Source organism: Dromiciops gliroides, chromosome 2 (genome assembly GCF_019393635.1).
Source record: "Dromiciops gliroides isolate mDroGli1 chromosome 2, mDroGli1.pri, whole genome shotgun sequence".
NCBI classification, from domain to species: Eukaryota; Metazoa; Chordata; class Mammalia; order Microbiotheria; family Microbiotheriidae; genus Dromiciops; species Dromiciops gliroides.
The window spans coordinates 3,774,831-3,798,516 of NC_057862.1; the positions used below are offsets into that span (position 1 = coordinate 3,774,831).

A 23,686-nucleotide genomic window follows, 5' to 3' on the forward strand; every position below is an offset into this window, starting at 1 on the left:
CCCCTATGCAGAGAATTCAGGCTACCTCTTGATTCTAGAACTCACTTAACAGATTCTGCAGCGTTTCAGTCATTGATCTAATCAGTATCATGACACCCATGGGGAGGAGTATCAGGAGAACTGTGCTATGTTCAGGAAATCTACTTCCTTTGGATTCTGCACTGACAGCCATCGGGATGAGAGCAAACACTTTGGGCAAGTGAACATCCCCCTGTTGTATTTCCCACTTCATATTTTAATCAGACGGTCTTGGCACAGTTATTGTTCTGTCTTTCCTCGACTATTGTACAGTTTCAGCATATGCAAGAGAGGCACCTTGTTGAGGAGGAGACCGATGCTACATTCTGATTTACAAAATCCTTCTGCTTTGTTTTTAAGAGCTAACAAAAAATAAGCCAAGTGCGCTCCTGTGTTCTTTACACCTTCTGGTCATTTGTGATGGTCACAACACGCTCTTCCCTAGAATAGCATCTGGGCCGTGATTACAGGATTCCTTTTGTTCTCCTCATGGTTTTGTGATACGGAGGAGCAGGCATTTAAGTTTGTAGTTAGCAATGCTTTCTTCTGCTGCTTCATTTGGAGGGAGGTTCTCATTTCTGTGATTTTTAAAAATTTTCACCGTTTGGTCTCCTCAGCTCTTTCAAGTCACCTCAGAAACTCATGCCTCAGGGCTCATTAAACATAGTGTCTCCAGCAGTCAGAGATGCCAGTGTTTATACCTGGCTAGCTCGCATTGTTCTTGTTAGTTTTGTCATGTCACTTCTACTTCCTCATGGAGTCCCTGATACTCCAGATTAAATATGGTGGCTCTGCTGTCATGAAAAGCAAATGAACAAATAAAAAATGGGTCATCTCTAACCTTTACCACACTTTCACTTTCTTTTTGGTACTGTGGTCTGTTCTGTGCTTGCATTCCTTTACAAAATCACAAAATTTCAGTTGGGCAAGAGTGCAGTTCTAAAACAATTTATATTCTAGATGGCGCAGTGGATGGAGCACCGGCCCTGGAGTCAGGAGTACCTGAGTTCAAATCCGGCCTCAGACACCTAACACTTAACTAGCTGTGTGACCCTGGGCAAGTCACTTAGCCCCAATTGCCTCACTAAAAAAAATAATAATAATAAAATAAAATAAAATAAAACAATTTATATTATACCTAAAAAGGAGGATCCATTGCTCCCCTTCTCATAGGTCTCCTCCAGAAGCAAAGCCCACTCTCTCCCATTTTTGGAAACCTCTAATCATTCCCAAGTTGTTTTCTGTGGTTGTTTTTTCTTTATCTCAACCCTAATTTCTATTTTTAATGTCAATGAGTCCTTCTAGTGTTGCCGCTTAGGGCCAGATTGAATGCCTGTTATCCCTTCCACATGACAGCTCTTAAAACCCTCAAGGACTCTCATTCTATTCTTCTCTCAGCTAAACTTGCCCAGGTCCTTCCAATGACCCTCCTAGTGGGTGTCCTCTAGGAATTTATACATCCACAGTGCCTTCTTCTGGATGCTCTCCAACTTATTAATTAATGTCCTTCCTAAAATGGCATGTTCCAGTATTATTTCACATTCTAGATGTCACCTGAGCAGGGCCAAGGAATGCCACAGTTGACACATATTAAGCTTGTGGTCCACTAAGACCCCAACATTTTTATCAGTTAAATTTCTGATTAACCTATTCTCACCAATCTTTCACTTGTGAAGCTGAATTTTGGAACTCATATAAAATGTGTTGTTGATTCCAATAAAATCAGTTTATTTGGTCTATTGCTCTAGATTGTCAGATATTAAAATGTCCTTAGGATACTTTCACTAAGTTGGATCATTTGTCTAGCTTTCTATAATCTCATTTTTCACTCCATGGTTTCTCATTGATTTATGAAGTAGTATAACTTGTGTTGTGGTTTAATATCCTCCTCTATGATATTTTGAATCAGTTTGTGAACCAATACTGTTTTGGTCTGCTAAACTCTTTGATTAGCTTAGGAAATGAAGCACTTCATGGCTTTGACAGTTTTAGGCATTTCTGGCCTTATGAATTATGTCAGTTAAACTGTCTTGGGGAATGAATATAATCAAGGTTAATGTCTGTTCTTTCATCCCTTTTCCATTGTTCAGTATCAACTTTTATTTTAATGTGTCAGTACTTGTCTCACTTGTGCTGATTCATTCCTTTTTTGGGGAGGTCTGGGGTGGGGAGTCTATTTTAGTATTGATTTTGACTCTTGCTTTAACAAGTCATTGTCCTTACCTTTCAGAGGCAACTAATTTCAATATGTCCTCCCATAACAATAACCAATAATTTCTTGTCCTAAAATATAATTACTTTATTTTTATATATGGATGAATGAATGAGTAGGTGAATAAATCAAATGAATAAATCAAAACACATACATGAGTTAGCACTGATGATGTTTGAAATCCTATTCTAAGTACTAGGAATGCATTTGCCAAGGTGAGATATTCTCTGTATATAGAGGGAATGGTGTCTGTGGGATCATGAGTTTGGTGAGAGGAGCCTTAGGGCATCCATTTCTATGACTATTCCAGAAGCTCCAATGGTGTTGACTTCATTATTATGGCCAGAGAAGAAGATGAAAAGGTGGGATGAGGCAAGGGACAGGAAAGATAGCAAGACAGTTCAAGGGTCCAATTGGGTTGGAAGAGAAGCATGGTCTGGTATGGGGCCTGCTAGATACTGTGGTGCATATCTCCTTCTTAGCTATGGCTAGCTCCTTCTCCTGACCCGGTTTTTAAAGGAAGTTGTCGTGCTCTATGCATGTGTTTGTTTTTGTTCAGTGCACAGCCTTTTACCCTCCTTTTAGGTTTTATATTTCTGAGCCACATTTTCAACTAGATTTCTTGCTCTTCTCTACTCAGCCTACTTTTCCACTGAATGCACCAAATCTTTCATTTTATGTTGATTTAATTTGGAGTATCTTATGTAATCCTTCAGAGAATTTCCTTCCCTTCTCACCTTCTGTAATGGGTGTCATTGTATCCACTGCACAGTGACCTTTTGGTAGTGTTTAAGATGAATGGGCTATTAGAAATGACCAAGTTTTTGAGTAAATGTTTGCCTTCAGACCCAGAATAAACCCAGTTGTCTAGAGTCTCCCTTCTCCTGAGAGAGCCTCTGGGCTTTCTTTCTGTCTCACAGTAGTTTCTTTTGAGTGGCTACAATTCAGCACCTTCAGTAAAAGCCTCTCTCATTGGCGCCTGGCCCAGGGTCTGAAAGTTAAGTACCAACAAGCCAGTTCCCCTCTTGTGAATTAATCTGACTAGCAATGAACAAGCAGAAATTACATGAATCCTTCCTCAAAGGCTTTTGCCATGAACATGGATCTGACTTCACCCGCAACTTTTAGATGATGGAAATTTCCTCTTTTAATGCAAAACGCATTTTTTTCCAGTGTACAACTGTGATTTTGCCTGTACAACATGTTTGTAATAAGCATATAATGCAGCAAGGTTATGAGGAGCCTCTTCATATTTGAAATGAGGAAATTGAAACCTCCAGAGGTTAAGTGATGGAAGGCCCTTTCTCTTTCCATCATGCCATGGGACTTCTTATCAAAGGAAACAGAAGCAACACTGACCTGGAAGTAGGATTCTGCTTGCTCTCAGAGGGAATCCAGATTTTTGAAGTAGCTTTTGCATCACATCTGAGTTAAGCCATTGGACATACCATTTATCAAGCACTTACTGCATGCCAGAACGGCGCTAAGATGAGTTTGCATTCTAATTAGGAAAAATAGACATAAACCAGCACTGGTAAGATAGCAAGGGGAGAGGGCCGGGGCTTGGAGCTTCTGGCCTGGTAGGGCAGTGGTGGGGATAATGACTGGTGTGGAGACAATATGGTTGGATCTAGGAACGTGATCTGCAACGAGACAATGGATACAAGTGGAATTCCTCCAATCATTCAAACACCGGTTGGTCCTATGTAATTTCATTGTTGTCCTTTTACAGATAAAGGCAAAGAGTCTGGAAGATCTTCTTGTCCCCCAACACTGATCTTACACACAGAGAGACAGCTTCAAGCTCCAGACCGTGAGGACAAGGTTTGTTTTAAATTCGTGAGTTTGAACTTCTTCATTTATTTAGTGTTTGGGACAAACTGCCTCAATTTACCCAAATAGCTTGAGGAGACCACCAAGTCAAGCAGAGACAGGTTTATTACATCCTTGTAAGAATGGGCAAACTCGATTGCAAATTGAAGTCTGCAAAGATAGGCCCAATCTTTTAGGTTTTTATAGTAATCTTGAGGAGGGGTGTCCCCAAGTGCACTAAGGGTGAGCTCACACTTTAACATCCAATCCTGTCTCACCCAGGGTGCGTGCTTAGCTTGTGATCCATGTATGGAGACATGTCCAAGAACAAAGGGGAAAAGGGGAAGGAAGGGATAACAAATCTGAGGAATGTCAAAGAAAGAGGGAGGCAGAAATCATTCCCTTATCTGACTGCAATTAATCCTTGACAGGGACTTGGATTCTGACATGTGAGAGGGGGTAGGCAGGCTAGTTGATGACATGATTTTTATTACAGGCCATAGACTAAGGTGTAGCTGGCATGTGGGAACTAAGCAGAAGTAAAGTAAATAGTGCTAATTGGTAGAACTGACAAGTAATAAAATTACTGGGGGACTGGATATCTTCCAGACCCCATCCCCAAAGTTTATAGAACTGGCCCAAGTCCATTATCTCATCAATAAAACTTAAAGGAGACAGTGAGAATTTTACAAGTAATTAACTTTTAGGCAAAGCGAGAGACTAACTATACTGGGGGGGGGGCTAGGTATCTTTCAGACTCCATCCTCAGAGTTTAATCTTACTCAAATCCATAATTATCCCAAACATTTAGGAATATTGAATTCCTAGGTTGTAGAGCCACGAAATTGCATCTTTTGAAAAAGTTTCCTTCTCTGACTTTGGCAAAATAAATGAATAAACACACAAACAAATAAAATAGATAAATAGATAAAGTACATGAACGAATGAACAAATAAACAACTAACAAACAAGCAAACACAAGAACATTTGCTCAAGATCTCTCCTCTCCAGAGCAAGCATCTTGGTGTTAAACACAAGAGGAGAAGAACACTGGGGGGGAGGGGGCAGGATGAGTCAGGAATGGAAGGCTGTTTCAGAACAGAGACTGGAATTTTGCCTTCCCCAAAATATTGGGAAAAGAACATAGGAAAGATGGATAACCAAAGAACCTCACACACCAGGTGTGGGATTTGTACAATAGAATCCGGAAAAGGTAGTCAGCCGATATTTCATGCCACCTCCTCTATCCCACCTAGGCATGGGTGAATTTTACATGTACAGAACAGACTTGATTGGGCACAGGATTCAAATACAGGCCCTGGGAACCTCATCACTCATAAGCAAAAGATTTTATAATCACAGTTTAAAGAGACCTTAGAGCCTATTTCTTCCCATCAATACCTTGACAATACCCCCCCTTCTGATAGCTAATAATCTCTCCCATTTATATAACATCTATTCTGTGGCAGGCAGTGTGCTAAGCACTTTACAGTTATGACATTTGATCTCACAAACAACCCTGGGAGGGAGGTGCTATTATTATCCACATTTTACAGATGAGAAGACTGAGGCAAACAGGTTAAGTGACTTGCTCAGATCACACAGCTAATAGGCGTCTGAGCCTGGATTTGAATTCATGACTTCCTGACTTCAGGGACAGAGTTCTATCCCCACCACCCAGCTGCTTTCTACCATTCATCTGAAGGATCACTCTTCCCCTTTAGGGGCATTTCATTTTAGGGCAGCTCTGACTATTAGGAAGGTTTCTTACAGACACACACATCTCTTTTCTGAATATTTCACCCAGTCCTCCTAATTCTTCTTCCTAGGGAAGAGGCAGGTTTCTTGGAAGCCAGAGGGGTGGTTTGCAAACTTTGTGTGAGCCTAGTGCTTTAAGATGGCATTGAGTATGCTTTAAGCACAACACTGGGCCTCTCTCTCTCTCCTTAAATATATATATATATATATATATATATATATATATATATATATATATATATATATATATATATTTCCCCCCCCCCAGGGCAATGAGGGTTAAATGACTTGCCCATGGTCACTCAGCTAGTAAGCGTCAAGTGTCAGAGGCCAGATTTGAACTCAGGTACTCCTGAATCCAGGGCTGGTGCCTTATGCACTGTGTCACCTAGCTGCCCTGGGCCTCCTTTTAAAGCCAAACTCACCAACCAACCAAGCAAGTATGTGGCCGACCAGTTGAACATTTTGGCCAATAAGTCAAGGAGAGTAAGAGGGAAGAAGGGAGGGGGGAAGAAAAGAAAGAAGAGAAAGAAGAGATCCATGCTTGTACCTATTTATGATTGCTCTTCTGGTATATAATTTTGCAAATGGAGGTTCTTAAATTGAATTTGCATTTTTATTAAAAAATATTTTACAAGAGGTTAGAATCTCCCTCTCTTTAAGAAAAAATAGATGCCCCACCCCTCCATGCAATCCAAAGGAAGCGTTTTCATAATTAAATTTGGAACACAGGAGACATTGCATCTGGTTTTATCTGCCACTTCTCTTTCTAGTGTTTTCTACTCAGGTGTCACTTTTTTTCTTTCCTAAATGCATGTAATTTTTGTACATATTTTCCTTTTCTGATCCTCCTCCCAAATATTTCTATTCTCGTTGGTATTCATACATATCCCCAATTTAGCATCATTTGGGCCCATAATTACTGCATACTTTATCTCTTCCAGATCATTAATGTTGATGTTAAAGGACAGACATTGATCACAAACATTAAAGCAAATTACCCCTTTTTTCCCCCTCTCTCTAATGGGTGATTTCTCTAGAAGCAATGAATGAACATGTATACCCGCATCCCATGTTAATTAAAGGAAATAACCTTTCTCATGCTTTTAATAAATAATTTCTTGTTCATTGTATTCTGGAAGACTTTTATTACTTCATAATGAAGCAGTATTTTGATAGTGAGTTTAACCACTTTTATTACCAATATGTCGAAACAACCTAAAATTACAGCCATCCAGACATCCTGCCAAGCAGTGCCTCCTACTATATAAAGCTAACTAAGAAATTATCTAATCCTCTCTTCACCCTTGGCACCATTTGTACCCTCCTAAAAGATGTTTGATGAAATGAGGAAGGAAATGAGCATTTTTAAAAACAGCACCTTGAGTGTGTGCCAGACCCTGGGCTAATGCTATCACAAATATTATCTCATTATCTTGCTTGATCCCCACAACAACCCTGGGGAGTAAGTGGTAAGTGCTATGAAAATTCCCATTTTATGGTTAAGAAAACTGAGGCAAAGAGAAGTGACATAATTTTCCCCAGGTCACATAGTTGGCAAGTGTCTGAGGCTGGATTTTAACTTAGCTCTTCCTGACTCCAGACCCGGTGGTCTGTCTCCAGCTACCATGCCACCAACTGTTTTTCTCTTAGACCCTCATTGTCCTTTGATTTTTTTGAGAGTATAAATTTGTTTCATAAGTGATTTGAGCTACTTCCCTCTTAAAAGTCAGACTATAATGCATCCATATCTTACCTGCTTCATGTGGTGTTTTTCCTTTTATTCCTATTTTATGTTCTCTCTAGGAACCTTGACTGTTTTCAGTCTAACAGGGAAATTTAAACAAATATTTCTTTTCAATTTAAAAACCTTGAATTAACCTCAGGATAAGAAGGCATTCTTTTTATCTTATCTAGAAAGGTAAATACATTTTAAAATGAAATGGGGAAATAGAACTCTTTGGACCTTCTGTGTTCCTTGGCCTAGAGCCTCATTTATTAAACATTTAAATGAATAACCGTCTCTGTGGTTAAGGGAACTTTCTAGGCTGATGGCAACACCGGATTCTTTACCATTTACACACATTCCTTGTCAAAGAATCCTTTTCTTTCTTCCATGTCTTTGATCTCCTACTGACTTACCTTTGATGGCAACAGTCTTTCCCGCAGTCTTGAACCAAAAACTAGAGGCCCAGAAGGGGTAACATTTTTATCTGTTTATGGTTCCTTTCATAGCCAAGAATGGGTAGGATGCAATCCATTTTCATGGCCTTGTCTTGGTCATGTTTTAAAGGATTCCTGGAAATAGAGCCTCTTCTCGGGATTCTCCTGAGGGGATGACGGCAGGGAGGTAGACACTGGGAATGCACTTGCTGTGATGGAGCACATCGCTGATGAGAGTTTGGTTTGGGCATTTTTTCTGTTTGATTTCCTCTGTGCCTTCATTCAATTTGTTTTGGGAGGAGTGATTTCACTTTGTTTCTGTCACCGAGGTTACTTCAAGGCCACCTCACCATTCTTCCGACACTTATGTTATAAAAGCCTAGGTACTTCAAGGCTGAGTGTATAGTCTGAGTACTCCAGCAAGCCTCATTTCCTGGGCCACTAAACCACATGTCCTTCTGAGGCTGAATTACAAGTTGCTTTCTGTGGCTTTCTCCATTTACAGGGAGACATTCCCAATGTGGGTTAAATACCTTTGCCTGGAATGTCTTAAAGGTGCTATTCTATGGATGGTTGGGGCATCCGTGATGAAATACACTGCCCAATTTGCCATGACTGTGCTGAGAACCATGATTTCAGAGAGGCTACTTTAGCCTTTTTTATGGGAGCATGGCATTATTCTTCAGGCATAGCATCACCTGTATCTCTGTTGATTTCTCCTCTTTACCAATACCATTCTGTTTCTGTGTAAAGGACCCTTCTCTGCTAATAAATGGAGATGAGAGCTCACCCAGAGGCAATAAACCCGTGGCATCCACGCCTGTCCCAGGATCACCTTGGTAAGCACATTCTGAAATTCATGAACACATAAATTGTCCCCTTTCCTGTCAGTGTTCTTTGTCTCCTAGAAAAGGGAAGTAGAGCGGGATCACAAGACTGCCCTGTTGAGTGTCTTTAGACAAGTCTTAAAACAAAACCTGTGGAGGATGGAATCCAACAGTTTTGTGATGTTTCTCAGAGATGGAAAGTTAATTTGTTGAAGTCCTATTCTGGCCCTGTGTAACTGAGGATCCTTTTTTCAATCTCTAATTTGTCCAGAACATGCAATGGACGTCTGCGTCTGAGAAAAAGACAGGGTTCCTTAGGCTTTAAAAGAAAAGTGTTAGTAATTCCATGGAGATTGGGGCAGATTTACTGGGTGGATTTTAATGAAAGAAAAGTCAATTAGATATTTCATGTCATCCTCAGGGAATTTCTAGTGTTAGGGATGGCATGCTCTGAGCACCTTCCTTTGGGAAGCCACATTCCCTGTGTTTTAATGATGCCTTTTATAATGGTTCAGCTCTCAGTCAGAATAAGGAAAAAAAAGGTTATTATAGAAAATTTAGCTTGAAAACCTCAGGATTAGAGCCCAGGACACACCTGGAAAGGTGTCCAATTTAGCAAGCAAAGGCTGTAATGGTTAGTACAAAGTTACTCTGTTGTCTAAGAAGAGAGGCCCTCATTGGTTTTCCAAAGGAGTTTTTCTTATTTATGGCCAATATATATCATAACTGGCCATGTTATAGGTACAGAGATGGGGGAGATTCTGGGGCTTGGGATGGCAAATTGATCCTGAGTCTTACCATCCTATACGGAGATCTTGTCATACAGGGAAGTAGAAGTGAGGGCGAATGTAAGGGTCCAGAAAACATGGGTTTCTTGTAACATCTTCTCTGTTGATCAGGATGGATGGGTAGCTATCACCTTCCAAAGAGACATAATCTAACTCATCCCAGGAGAAGGTCCTTCAGCCTGCTTCTGACCCTGCCTTTCAAATTTGGGCTACAGAGATGCTTGACTGTGATACAACCTGATGATTAGACATCATTAAAAAATCAGTGGCCGTGGTGGCTCACTAAGATTCTGAAACAAACATTATCCTGATTCACAGATTGTTCTACAGATTGTAGAACAACAATTAATAATTAGTCATTCTTTCCAGAATTCTCAGTAAGAGCTTGGTCATGAGGCCTTACCAGGAGTGTGCATATACCCATCAGTGTCTGCTCTCCGGGACCTTACAGCATCACAGAGGACGTGCTATCTCCATCACAATGGACTTGCTCCTCTCCCTACCCCTCCATGCTACTTGTCCTCCTGAGATCCTCCTCGGCCCCTACACTCACAACCACAGACTCTGCCCCGTGAGGCGAGGCTCCCTTAGGTGAGCTTTCACCTGTTCTTACCTGAGTCCACATCTCCACCTCACTTCTTGGCTATTTATTTGTAAAGCAATTAGTACAGTGCTTGGCCCAAAGTAGGTGATACCTTAATGCTTGTTCCTTCCTCCATTTCCTATCATGGCTAGCATGTATATAGTACACTTCCCTTCTGTTTACGCATTTGATCCTCTCAATAGTATTATTAAGTAGGTGATATTTTTATCTCCCTTGATAGGTAGGGACACCAAGGCTGGCAGAGAATAAGTGACTTGCCCAGGGTCACATATTTCTTAGTATGGGAAGCAGGCCTCATCTGGGGAACCGTGTGCAGTCAAATTAGAAGTCGAATCCTCCCGACTCCAAACCCAACATTCCATCCTCTGTTCCTCCTAACACCTGCTGTCATCCTGCCGGCCTTCCAGCTGATGTCTGCCTCCCCATCTCAACAGAAACTTGCATTCCGCCTGAGCATCGGGGCCTTCTGAGGGACCTTTCAACTCCAACTGCTTGAAATCAACCCTCTCTTGGACACCACCGTGCTGTGTCACCACAGAGACCACTCCTCTCTCTGCTCCCTCCTCGGCCTCTCCTTATGCTTTGTCTTTTCCAGTTGCAGTGGAAGGTCTTTGGTGACAGGAAGACTCTTGGTTATTTAAATTTTTATTTCTATCTGTTTGTCTGTCTGTCTCTCTGTTGGTCTGTCTACCAAATCTTTCTATCATCTATCTATATTTCTGTCATCTCTTTATCATTCTCTCTACCGGCCATCTATTTATTCCAACACACACTTAAACCAGATTCTACCTTACAGCACACAGAGAAGTTGACATACAGCTTTTATTTACAGACCTTGTTGTTGTTATTGTTTGTCGTTCACTCTCAAAGAGGACCATGACCTCACCCTGATGTCATGACATGTAATGAATTGGATTTAAATGAGGGAGGGGTATGTAAGGTCACAAACTTCACTCCCCCATCCAGAGCCATCTGGATCCAGTGGCAAGATATACATCAAGACAACTGGAGATGGCCACGGATGTTTTAAGGGAATTGGAGTTAAGTGACTTGCCCAGGATCACACAGCTAGTAGGTGTCTGAGGTGAGATTTGAACTCAGGTCCTCCTGACTTCCAGGCCAGTGCTCTATCCACTGCACCACTGAGCTGACCTTCAGGACCTCGGTGAGGGGAGAAGGGATGAGAGAGACAGAGAGAGGGGAGGGAAGGAGGGAGAGGGAGAGATTACATCATGTTAGTACTAATTGTTAAGAAATGTGTTTCTTTGATCTCTGATATTGAGCCCAAATTTCCCTTTCTATATCACCAATCATTGCCCCTCATTCAGCCTTTGGCAACCAAAAAGAACACTTGTAGCCCCTCTTTAAAATGACACATTTCCAGATTCTCAGAGGAAGACACAAGTCTTCACTAAGCCTTATCTTCTTCAGGCTAAACCTCTTCAGCCAAGGCTTAGAGAGATTTTCAGTAGCCTGGTTGTTCTCCTCTCTGATTTATCAATATCTTACCTAAAAAACTGCACACAATTATCCAGATGAGGCCTGGTCAAGAGAGATGCACCATAACCCCTCAGTCCTGTTTATTCCACCTGACTTCATACAGGTCACATGGACTTTCTGGACCACCATATCATATGGGGCATGGTGTGATGCACATCAAGCTTGCCGGTCACTAAAAACTCCAGCAGAGTTTTGAATAAACTCCTCTCTCACTGGACCTCCCCATCCTGTCATACGGAAATTCATTTCTTGAACCCAAATGTTAAACTTGACACTGGCCTCATTAAATTTCATCTTATTTAGTTGAAAAAAATCTCCTGACCTGTGCACACCATTTTAGATCCTGACTCTGATATCAAGTGTGTTAGAAATAGTTTCTAGCTTTGTGTCATCTATAACTTTGAGAATGATGACATTTACGCTTTTTTCCAAGTCAAGGATAAAAATGATAAACAGCACAGTCCTCAACACTGATTCCCAGGGCTCGCCCTCCCTCAACTGAAACCCTTATAGAATGGAATTGCCCCAGAAGCAGTAATGACCATTCCTTGGTTTTGAACATTTTCTATTTAATCACTTTCGAGTCCATTTAATGCTACAATTTATTGTTTAGTGCACAGCCTTCCATCTTTCCCACAAGGAAAATGTCAAACACTTGATTCTAACCTCAATAAGTTGCATCCATGTCTTGGTAGCCCTGTTGAAATAGATAATAATATGACTCTAGCCTAAAGGGATGCTGATAAGGCCATAGTAACTGTTGTGGACAAGGGCTTTCCTTTCTGGATGTCTGCAACATATTTAAGATGTTTTTTGTTTCTCAGGAATTAAATCCAAGTTCCATGACATATTTACAGGCTCAGCCCTCTTCCATTTTTTTTCCCAAAAAGTAGGACAGTGCTTGCCTAAGTCCAATTCCGAATTAATTTCCCTATTCTCCATAGCCTTTTGGAGTTCATTTACAGTGGCTCACGGATTCTGTCTGCCATTCCTTTGAGCACCCAAGGATGTAACTGATTGGTCAAGTGACTTTTGAGCTCAAGGGCATTTGGATGCCTTCTTACAATTTATCAGTTATCTAGCATGTAGATCATCCATCTCACTTTTTCTCACTTGTCCTCTTAGTCCAAAAGGTTTCTTCCTTGGCAAAACAATACAAGAGTCAAACATCTTTGTCCTCTCTTTGTCATACATAGTATAGGGTTACTGGGTAGTAGATTCATCCCTTTTTTAGCTTTCCTGTTTCTCCACTATAGTGGAAGGAAGGAAGGAGGGAGGGAGGGAGGGAATGGGGAGGGAAGGGAAGAAGGAAGGAAGGAAGGAAGGAAGGAAGGAAGGAAGGAAGGAAGGAAGGAAGGAAGGAAGGAAGGAAGGAAGGAAGGAAAGGAGGGAGGGAATGGGGAGGGAAGGAAAGAAGGAAGGAAGGAAGGAAGGAAGGAAGGAAGGAAGGACGGAAGGAGGGAAGGAGAGAGAGAGGGAGGGAAGGAGGGATGGAGGGAAGGAAGGAAGGAGGGAAGGAGGAAAGGAAAGAAGGAAAGAGGGAAGGAGGGAGAGAGGGAGGATACTATTGTTTTCTTCATCTCTGTCAGAATTCACTTATCCTGTGTTTTTGTGCTGGTAATAGCATCTTTACAGAACCAGAATGCTTTTACCTTCCTATTCTATGTTTTCTACTTGTCTTTGTAAAATCTAAGCTGGGCAATAAGTTTCCTTTTTATTCAACTTGGCCTTTTTAGATAATTTCTACCCCTTTCATCTTCATCAGAGTGATGTCTCTTAGTGTCTTCATAACTTCCTTTTTGAGAGTTTCCCGTCTCTCCTGAGATGACTAGCCCTGGAGAGCTGTCGGGCATGCAATTGTAGTCCTCGCTTTCTCTGAATCTTTGAAATCCGCTTGCTAAAAATCTAGAGTTCATTTCATGCTCTGTTCAGCTTGACTCTCCTTCATATCACATAACCCTCTGGAGGGAAGTATCCTTCCCTCCAAAAGTTCCAATAATAGCCACACCAGCAACCGGATTTTCCTTGTGGGTGGTTGTCACGAGCTCTCTGTTTATTATGAGTATTATGATTTTGATTATGATTATTGTTCTGCCTCACATTGTCCAAAATTCCTTATGTGTCTATGAAATCTTTGAATAGTGCAAACTTCTTGAGGAAGGCACTGTCGGTCACTGTTGTTATCAACTGGGTTGTTTTATTTTGCTTGCGTGTTGAGCACTTAGCACATTGCCTTGCTTGTAGAAGGCATTTATTAATTGCCTGATGACTGAATCATATTGTAATTTTCAACAGAATTTCTAGGATACCTATAAAGTATCATTTTGTGCTTCTCTCTCCCTACTGGCCCATGAATCACCAGGAATGCTTAGTAGCCCTGCAGAAATGTATGTGCACAGTGAAAATAACTGCATTCTAATATAATGCCCAGGTGGGTAGATAAGCGTTATGTTCTGAGGAGAAAACCCAAAATATGATAGATTGCTCTCAGTTTCAAAGTAGAGAATTGGTCTTTAGGGAAACAGGGTCCCAGACTGGCATTTCCTGGGGAAAAGAAGACGGTGGAGTTAGCCCAAGGTAAGTGTCTGCTTTCAATCCAAAGCCCTTTCTTTGCACTTTCTTGGGTCCAGGGTCCTTCTATAAGGCAGGTAATCTATGGAGGATTTGGGACAGCAAAAGCACAAGGTGCGTTTGTGCTTTGCACTGGGAAGGATATTTTGGCTTCTGCATCTACGTGCCCCGTGTTTGCTTTGTCCTAATGATACTGAGGGTTCCATGTCTACCTACAGCCAGCCAATGACACCTCCCTGCCCATCAGCTTCACACCATGGAGAATCTCTCTGCTCCACTTGCACCCACTCTGCTCACTTTGTTGCCTTCAGAGCCTGCCTTTAGCATGGATGTGGTTGGAAAGTGGTCCCTGGGTCCCGAGGTCCTCAGATCCAGGGGCAGAACTCTCCTCAATCTTCACCTGACATGCCATCGTTTTGATTATGGGTTCCCTTGTTGTTGTATTGTCCTCTTGCAAAGCAACATTACATGCTATGTGATATGACATTTTCATTAATCTTGGCATCGTACAGATGGAAAGCTTAGTAATAACTCACTTCACTGACATTACAATCTGCTACCATAAAAAAAACAAAACCTGCTACCATGGGGAACTATGAATTTTTCACTCAATTAACTTAAATCATTCCACAGTTCTCCATTTGAGTGTGCAATGATTATTATTCAGCCTTTACTCAGAGTCAACTGTGCACAAAGAGGGCTAAAGGAGTAAAGAGAAAATGTTGGCAGCCTTAGAGCAAAAGAGTAGCGACACTTCCACAACCATTTGTAATCGATAGGATCAATCTGTCTTTAAGTACATGGGATGATATTAGCTTATGTTTTTACATCAGCCAATAATTATAAGGTCTAAAACTGCATTTCCAGCCAGCTGGTTTTCCCACCTAGGCTTCCCACATGTTTATGTAGGAGCCAATGCAGAAGATCAATACAAGGGATGAGCCTAGTCTCTGTTTACTACAACCTTCTCCTTCCTTTTGAAAAGGAGAATATGGAGGGCCTCCAGGTAAATGCCTGATTAGGGTTAGGAAAGTCAGTCAACAACAACCCAAACCAAGGTCACAAACTGAAAATCGTATCTCACTAATGCCATTAGCAACTCTTTTCTCTTCCAGTTTTTCATACCTTTAAAAAAAATAAAAGTTTTTGGTTTGTTTCTTTTTCCTTTGGAGATTGGGGAAAATTTACATAATAGAGGAGAATATTTAGAAGATCAACATGTTTTCCTGTCAAGGGACAGTTTTCTGGGTTAGAAAAAAACTTTCAGAAAGAATAAACAAATGTAAAAATTCAATCAGTAGGCTGAGGGTTCTGAGGTAGGGTTTGCACATATAATTTAGGATATCTAAACCTCCTATAGAAGGACTGTCTGATTGTTTGGTAATACTTACCCGGAAATATGGAGCTATCCCATCAGAATTCTGCTGAGATATTGTTTTTAAGGCAACATTAACTTGAGTGAATCATTTGTTTTTGTAATTGAGACCTTACTCTTTATTTTTCCGCTGCTCGCAGCATGTAGCATCTCTTGGGCATTTGAAGAGGTGGTATTAGTGTTTCCTTCTTTATTATGCAGCTCGGTGATAGCTGGCAGCTTGTCAAGCAAACTTCAGGTATCAGTCAGCTTGGCATTTTGCCATTCTAGACTCACAAAATAAGGGGGCATGGACAGGTGGTAGGACCACCTTCATATTTCTGTCCTGATCGCCATTTAATGAATTTGGCTGCGAATCAATCAATAAGCATTTATTAGATGCTACAGTTATATAAGTACCATGTCTTATTAGTAGGATAGTTGGGAGCCCAGTGCCACTTGATTGAAGAGTATAGTGGGTGCTTGCATGACTAGGGAACTTTCCCATGTTGCCATCGGATGCATTCCTGTGAAACTTGGCCTCATACAGACTGGGTATAAAAGAGTTCTGTGGTTGTTCCATTTTTTCGGTCATGTTTGACTCTCCATGACCCCATTTGGGGTTCTCTTGGCAGAGGTGCTGGAGGGCTTTAACCATGTCCTCCTCCAGCTCATTTTATAGATGAGGAACTGAGGCAAATGGGCTGAAGTGACCGGTCGAGGGTCACATAGCTAGTAAGTGTCTGAGGCTGTACTTGAACTCATGAAAATGAGTCTTTGTGATACCAAGCTTACTGCTGTCCGCTATATCACCTACCTGGTGGATATAAAATATAGTACATCTGTATAACATGCAAATGTATTGATTCTCTATAAGTTTCTCTGTGGCAAATTTTGACAAAGACAAATATTATTTTCATATAAGGTAAACATGTTTGTTTGTTTTTTTAATATAGCTATCAATAAGTGGAATGGGCTGCCTTAGAAAATCATGGATTCCTATTTAGTGGGCATATTCAAGCAAAAGAGAAAGAGATAGAGGTAGAAAGGGAGAGACAGAGAGAGAGACAGAGACTGAGACCGACGGAGAGACAGAGAGATAAACAGAGGCACAGAGACAGACAGAGGGGAGAGAGAGAGAGAGAGAGAGAGAGAGAGAGAGAGAGAGAGAGAGAGAGAAGAGAGAGAAGAGAGGAGAGGGCGGGTGGGTAGTAAAAGAGGCTGACGCTAGTGTGTCCTGGGGTTTTGTTCCCCTTAGATAGAGGCTGGTCACCATACCTTCATCTAAGCTAATTGGTTATAGCATCATTTAGCTCCATTGATTGACATGGATTGAGGGATGATCTTGGAGGGGGCAAATTCAAAAGTTTAGGTGCTTCCTCCCCTAGCTAAACAAAGAAATCCATCTGCATTTCTTTTGTTTACCTGAGGGCTCATCCCAGGTCTGTTTCTGGGGTGAGGGGGAAGAGAGCAACCAAAACTAATGTTTGGGTTTCTCCTAGAAACTCATTATTAACAATTATTTTCTCATAGCAGGAATGACCATTTATCAGGAATAGGTTGAGGAAATTATTTTTAAAACTTCAAAGAAGACTAGATAGATATGAAAATCCTGGGGACCTCTGAAATTCCATGATTCAAATAGAGAACATCCAAAGGGAATGTATAATCAAGTTCTATACAGAATAAATTGGAGGCAGTCCACAAAAAGGAGGCATTAGTATTAAGGGTGACCCAGAAAGGTTTCTTGGTGAAAATGTGAGTATCTGAGACTTGAAAGAATCCAGGAAACATAAATAAGGGGAGAGAGACAGAGATAGCAAAAGGGAGAGACACAGAGACCGAAAGAGAGAGACAGCCAGACAGAGCATACATTCCCTCCATAAGGGACAGCCATTGAGTTGACATGGAGAATTGGGTTTGAAGACTAGCATGGGAGTGAGTGTAATTGATTGCAGAGGGCACGGTCAGGAGTAAAGCATGAGACATCTGCCTAAGTAGGAAAGATGAAGATTATACAGAGTTTTAAATATTAAGTATGGTTTTCTATTTGTTCTTGGAGTTAAAAGATGGAACTGGAGTTTGTTGTATGGAGGAGGGTAACATGGTCATCTCTATGCTTTAAGGAAGATGAATTTTATAGCTGAGGTTGGACGAGGGTGGGCAGAGGCTTAAAGGAGGGAGAATAAGTCAAACCCTTCTTCAATAGTGCAAGCACCAAATGAGTTTATAAACCATGGTGGTGGCCTTATCAAAGAAGAGATGGGGACATCATAAAGGAGAGATGTCCTGAAAGTAGCAATGACAGGACTTGACATGTGATTTCATATGGGGAGAGGAGGAAAGTCAAGGAAGCTACTTAGGTTGTGAGCCTGGATGACTGGGAGAATGGTGGTACCCTGGATAGTGGTAAGGAATTTGGGAAGAGGGAAGGATGTGGGGGGAAAGAGGATGAATTCAATTTGGGGTATGTTGATTTTAAGATGCCTACAGACCACCCAGTTCAAGATTGTCATTGTTATTGTTTTGCATTTACTTAGATGTAAACATCTTATCCCTATATTCCCCATAGAATGTAAACTCCTTCTGGCCCAGCCTAACCTAAACTTTGTCCAAGCATGCTAATATGGATTCTTGGTAATGAAGATTTCTCTCACACGTCCCCATCACCAATGGAGTGAAGCAGGGCTGTGAGCTGGCTCCCATGCATTTCTTTTTTCTTGGTGGGGCAACGAGGGTTAAGTGACTTGCCCAGGGTCACACAGCTAGTAAGTGTCAAGTGTCTGAGGCCAGATTTGAACTCAGGTCCTCCTGAATCCAGGGCTGGTGCTTTATCCACTGCGCCACATAGCTGCCCCTGCTGAGGTCCTTTTTCAAGCTAAACTGCCAGCCGTTCAAGCTCTATTGCAGAAAGTACAACTCCAATAGGATGGCCATATTATTGGAATCCCAAATAGACTTTTTCCTAGAAGACTGTTTTACAGAGAACGCACCCAAGGCAAGTGCTGACATGGAGGTCAGAAGAAGCAATATTAGGACACTCTCAAGGTCACAGGCTGGCCCAGCATAGCATACTTGCATCCAAGATGCTGCTTTCTGTGATTGAAGCAGAATTGCAGGAGCTCAAAAGAAAGATGAGATGCTCAGATTTACAAACATCTCCATTCCAAATGTTCATAAGGACTATTGGTGCCCAACCTGTGGTAGCACCTTCTGAGCTCATTTTGGTCTGGTTGGCCTCAATAGTGATGTTATTTTGGTTCTCTTCAGTTATGAAAAAGAACAACCAACCAACCTCAGCTCCATTTTATGGGTGTTAATTGGTTACTGTTACCCTACTCTAAACCCATTAAACTTTAGAGAAATCAGCTTGGAATTTGTCTTGATAACCCTATAACCTACTGGGCCAACAAGTTTTCAATGGAAATCTAGTGTTGAATAGAGATAGGGTTGTACAACAGATTTGGCAAGTTATCTGTGAATAAAAATGCATTGCTGCTCATCGTCCTTAGTCAGCAAATGGCTCTGTTATGGAGTGAAAACAAAATCATCTCCTAATATTTCATCCTATCTGACAAAATATTAGCATTCTAGCTCTTCATTACTTGGAGGGGTTAGCCAGCTTTATGCTCTTTTCAATTCTATTAATATTACACCAAATATCCAAGCCATACTTACTCAACAGAAGGAACACCAAGAAACACTGAGTAAGCCCAGAAAGGTCTAATGTTTCATTTCCTTCCCCATGTGACTGGGAATTGTTTGGCCAGGCTATTTCATTGGTGTTTTATTTTTCTCACAGATTGTGTGATTTAGGTTTGGAAAAGACTTGAGGTCACCTAATCTAAGCAATTCAATTACAATCATTTTTTTGGTGAATTTTCTAATTCTAATGCTATCCCAATTGAGTATTTTTTTAATGAATAGGCAGCTGGTGGTAGAGCACTGGTCCTGGAGTCAGGAGGACCTGAGTTCAAATCTCACCTCAGACACTTACTACCTGTGTGACCCTGGCAAGTCACCTAACCCCAATTGCTTTAAACATCCAGGGCCATCTCCAGTCATACCGTTATGTATGTATCTTGCCAGTAGATCCCGATGGCTCTGGAGGAGAGAGTGAGATTGTTGACCTTGTACAGCCCTTCCTCACTTAAATCCACTTCAATGCAAGTTGTGCCATTACCTGGATGCTGTGGGCCTCTTTGGGGATGAAGGACAAACCAACCAACAAACAAAAACTGGCTTGATGTGAGGAAGAACATCTTGGTAGCCAGAGCTGTACAACAGTGAAAGGTTCTATCTCAGGAGATAGTGCTTCCCCCTTATTGTAGAATTCCAAGCACATGGCAGATTGCCACTTGCTAGCAGTATAGTAGTGGAGCTCTTAGACTAGAAATATACTGGGTCAGGAAGGGGGACTTTGGAACTCTCACATACAAGGATTCTGTGTAGCTCTCTCTGCAGTGGAGTCTGGGTCAAGCTTCCCACTAGGGTCTTGTTTGTGGACATTAACAGCTTTTAAAACACTTTCTTTCCAATTACTATGATTACATTTTAAATTGTGTTTCACCCCAGTTGATATTCCTTAGAGAAGCAGAAGGACCTATCATTAAGCTATCATGAATTCCATTTGGTGTTAGTGACAGGTGAAAAGAAAGCCTTTCTCTGGGTCCTATTTTCTGGATGTTGATTGATGAGACAGGAAGGTGAATAGAACAACTACTTATCCAAATTAAAGTCACCAAGCTCTTGGTCTAAATCAATATAAATATCAAGGACAAAGTAGTAATAACTTACAAATTATTGGAGAATGAACTCCAGATGAAGCATCTAAATGTTATTGTTTGAATCAATATCCAAAAACATACTTATTTTAGGACTTTTTTCTAGATATTTTTCATGTTCTGTATCAATGATCTGCTAATAAAATAAAAGTTCAAATCATCTATTAATAGGAAATTTGGGGCCCTAAGAGGCTACTACAGATTATAAAATAATAGAAGAAATGGCCATAAAGCAGGAGGAGCACACACACACTCGGAAGGAAGACCCCTGTATGGTTTCCTGTATGGTCCGTTGACATTTACCCAATTGGCAGGGGAAGAAGAACCTTAGGACCCCTTGTGGCGCCCATATGGAGAATGAATGGGGTGGAAGTGTTTCTGGGGGCTGTGATGTTTAAAATCTAAATGTGATATCTAAAAGTCTAATGTGTGGTCGTCTTAAATTAGAAGCTTTAGTACAAGTCTTTGGGCATTAAGCTTTTATTAAAGCATACCAGGTATTCACGTGGAGTTCAGAAAGTTAAGAAAAGGCCTACCTATCCTAGAGTTCCAGCCTGGTCGGTTCTTCCTCTAGTCCTCTGCCATGAGCCTGCTTCAATCATAAACTCTTCTCAAACTGAGTGTGGAAGCTTTTTATAGGTCCAGTGAAGAGGCGGGCCTTACACACTGCTTCAAGCTGATTGGTTAGCATCATCCAAATCCATTGGTTCACTGGACTTGAAGGTGGTCTCAAGTTGAGTTCAAAGTCTTTAGCTTCTGAGAACAATACCTCCTTAAGGGCCAGCCAGGTGTGGTTACAATCTAATTAACTTGAAGTAGGCTAATCAGCAGTCAATCACTCTCACTTAATTCAATCAGTTTAGATTAATCTCCAGGTGGGCCTTTGAGTATCTGCTAAATCCCATTATTTTTTCACAGGGTACAGGAGGCACTGGCTAGGAATCATAAAGTGTGTCAGGGTAGATGGAATATTGCACTCTAGCAGGGAGAGTACATATGACTGTGATCACAAAGATATAAAAATAATAAATGATAGGAAGTGTAAAACAAAGCGGAGAATCGAGACATGAAATTTCCATCCAAATGGTGACCTTTAGGGAGTCTTCGTTTACTGAGGCTAATGATATGACAGCACCACCATCGTGGGGTCCCACATCCAGATGAACAGACAGGAGGATGGTCTACCTTTGCTGACTCCTTTACAGGGTGGGTTGTTCCTCTTCCATCACATCATGAGTTAAGGGCCAAAAGGAAATGAGAGGCTGCCAGAGCTCAGCCACAGGCCTTATTGCCTTGTCCTCAAACCTGTCTGAGCATCTTTTGGTTCAGAGTTCAAGCAGCTATTGCAATGATAGGGATATGGAAGTCTGCACAAGCGTGGGTATTATTTCAACCTGGAAAGGAACAGAAGCCTTGGGAATGGCCCAATCAAAATGGTTGGACGTTTAGAAATGGTCTGTGAATGCCAGCGGGAAGGAGCACTTTCCTCTAGACCTTTCCTTCTTCCGAACGTATTTGATAGAGTTCTTGACTCTACCTTGCCCCTCCTCTCCATTAACAGAGGGAGAAGGGAACAAGCATTTATTAAGTGCCTACTCTATGCCAGACACTATTAAGGGTTTTATAAATGCTCTCTCAGTTGATCCCATTACATGTGACATTTTCAAAGCTAATGCTTTTAGATAGTTGTAACGATTGATGATAAATAGGAATGACATTAAAGAAAGAAATGCCATGCCTACCATGCACTCTGGGAACGAAATAGGTAGAACTTTGAAAGGATGAAAGGAAATAATGTTGCCTTTGTTTTACATATGGATGACGATCAGTGGGAATTAGAAACAGAAGATCAGAGAGTAGTATAGTTATCAATGCAAATATTCAGATTGGCTCCAGTGTGAAGATTTGAGACAAGTTATCTGGTTAGTTTAAGTGTTAGAAAATACTCTGTTGATCATGGAGAATTTGCCCCAGAACTCAGGATTCTTTTGATTTATACCATCAGAAGAAACAAAATGCCACATTCTCCCCATTGGATAATTAAAGCATGTTGTACTCTTCCAGGGAGGAGTGTGTGCCATGTAATCTGAGATGGTGGGGGTGTAGAGGGATAAGAAATTGACTTTCACTATCATGTTATCTTAGTTTTGCCACTTTGATGAGGCTTCATGAGGTCGCTGTCACCTACATTCATGTCTAATAGCCCTCTGCGGGTTTTAGTTCAAGCTTTAACTCAGGGATGAAACGAGTTCATACACGTTAAGCCTCCTAGAGCACCTTGACCTACTTACATATTTTAAGTTTCCAATTTTGGCCAAAGTTCCCATCCTAGTAAAAACTAGAGAGACCAGAGTTAATGTAGAAAGAATGTAGGTAATGGGATTCCCTTTCAATGACCTTCAATGAGAACTTCAAATAAAAATTGATGTACACAATTAGAGAATGGCCTTGGCCCAACCCCTACCATGCAATGTCTAATTGAGGACCTAGGAGCTGCAAGGGATTAAGAAAGTTCCATTGAGTTTACTCATCAATCACCAGTGCTCCAAAGGTTTCACTATTTTGCAGAATTGACAGAGACAGCCAAGAGATCCATCTGATGAATTCCATTCTTCAAAGATATTTTTGGTGAGAAAAACTGGAATATCTTGGAGAACACTTTTCTACTTATTTCTCTTATATACTCAATTTATATATGAAGTTATGCCTGAAAAAATAATGTGCTTATCCTTATCCATATATCCATCCATTTTTCTCTACACCCATATAAGAAACCATGATTCAATATTTTCCATGCTCAGAAACTACCCATTTTTGTGCTGACTGTAATGACTGAATAACATAGTTTTCCAACTTCTAGAGAAGGAAGAACTGTTAAACTATTTTGAGTCTTTCAGTCCACATGCAATTATTCAACACTGACAAGTGCCAGGCTGTGTGCTATGTTAATATACAAAGAAAGGAAGAAATGTGGCACCTACTTCGAAGGACCTCTCACACTAAGAGGTGAGACAACTAGAAAATGCCACATACATACAACACATTTGTAGCACAGATGGAAGTCAGTCTTAAAGGGAAAAAACCCCACCTTCCAAATCATCTCTTTAGAGTACAAACAATAGTTGGTCGTGTAATCTTTTCTTGAATACTTCTAGTGAGGAGAAACCTATTCTCTCCCAAGAAAGAGTTGTCCACTTTGGTGCAGCATGGTTAATCATGAGACAGCAAGAGAAAACTGGGCTTTTTGCAACTTGTACCCATTGGCCCTACTTCTGTTTTCTAGAAATCTGTTACT

At 41.1% G+C, this 23,686-nt stretch overlaps 1 protein-coding gene across 1 annotated transcript in view; it reads left to right on the forward strand.

Moving 5' to 3' along the window:
• Positions 1–23,686, forward strand: part of TCERG1L (transcription elongation regulator 1 like) — a 358,337-nt gene that overhangs the window by 260,101 nt on the left and 74,550 nt on the right. Inside the window, exons 6-7 of the mRNA XM_043985929.1 lie at positions 3,963–4,054; positions 8,717–8,802. Coding sequence (XP_043841864.1) covers positions 3,963–4,054; positions 8,717–8,802 — 178 coding nt within the window. The remainder of the gene's footprint in view (positions 1–3,962; positions 4,055–8,716; positions 8,803–23,686) is intronic.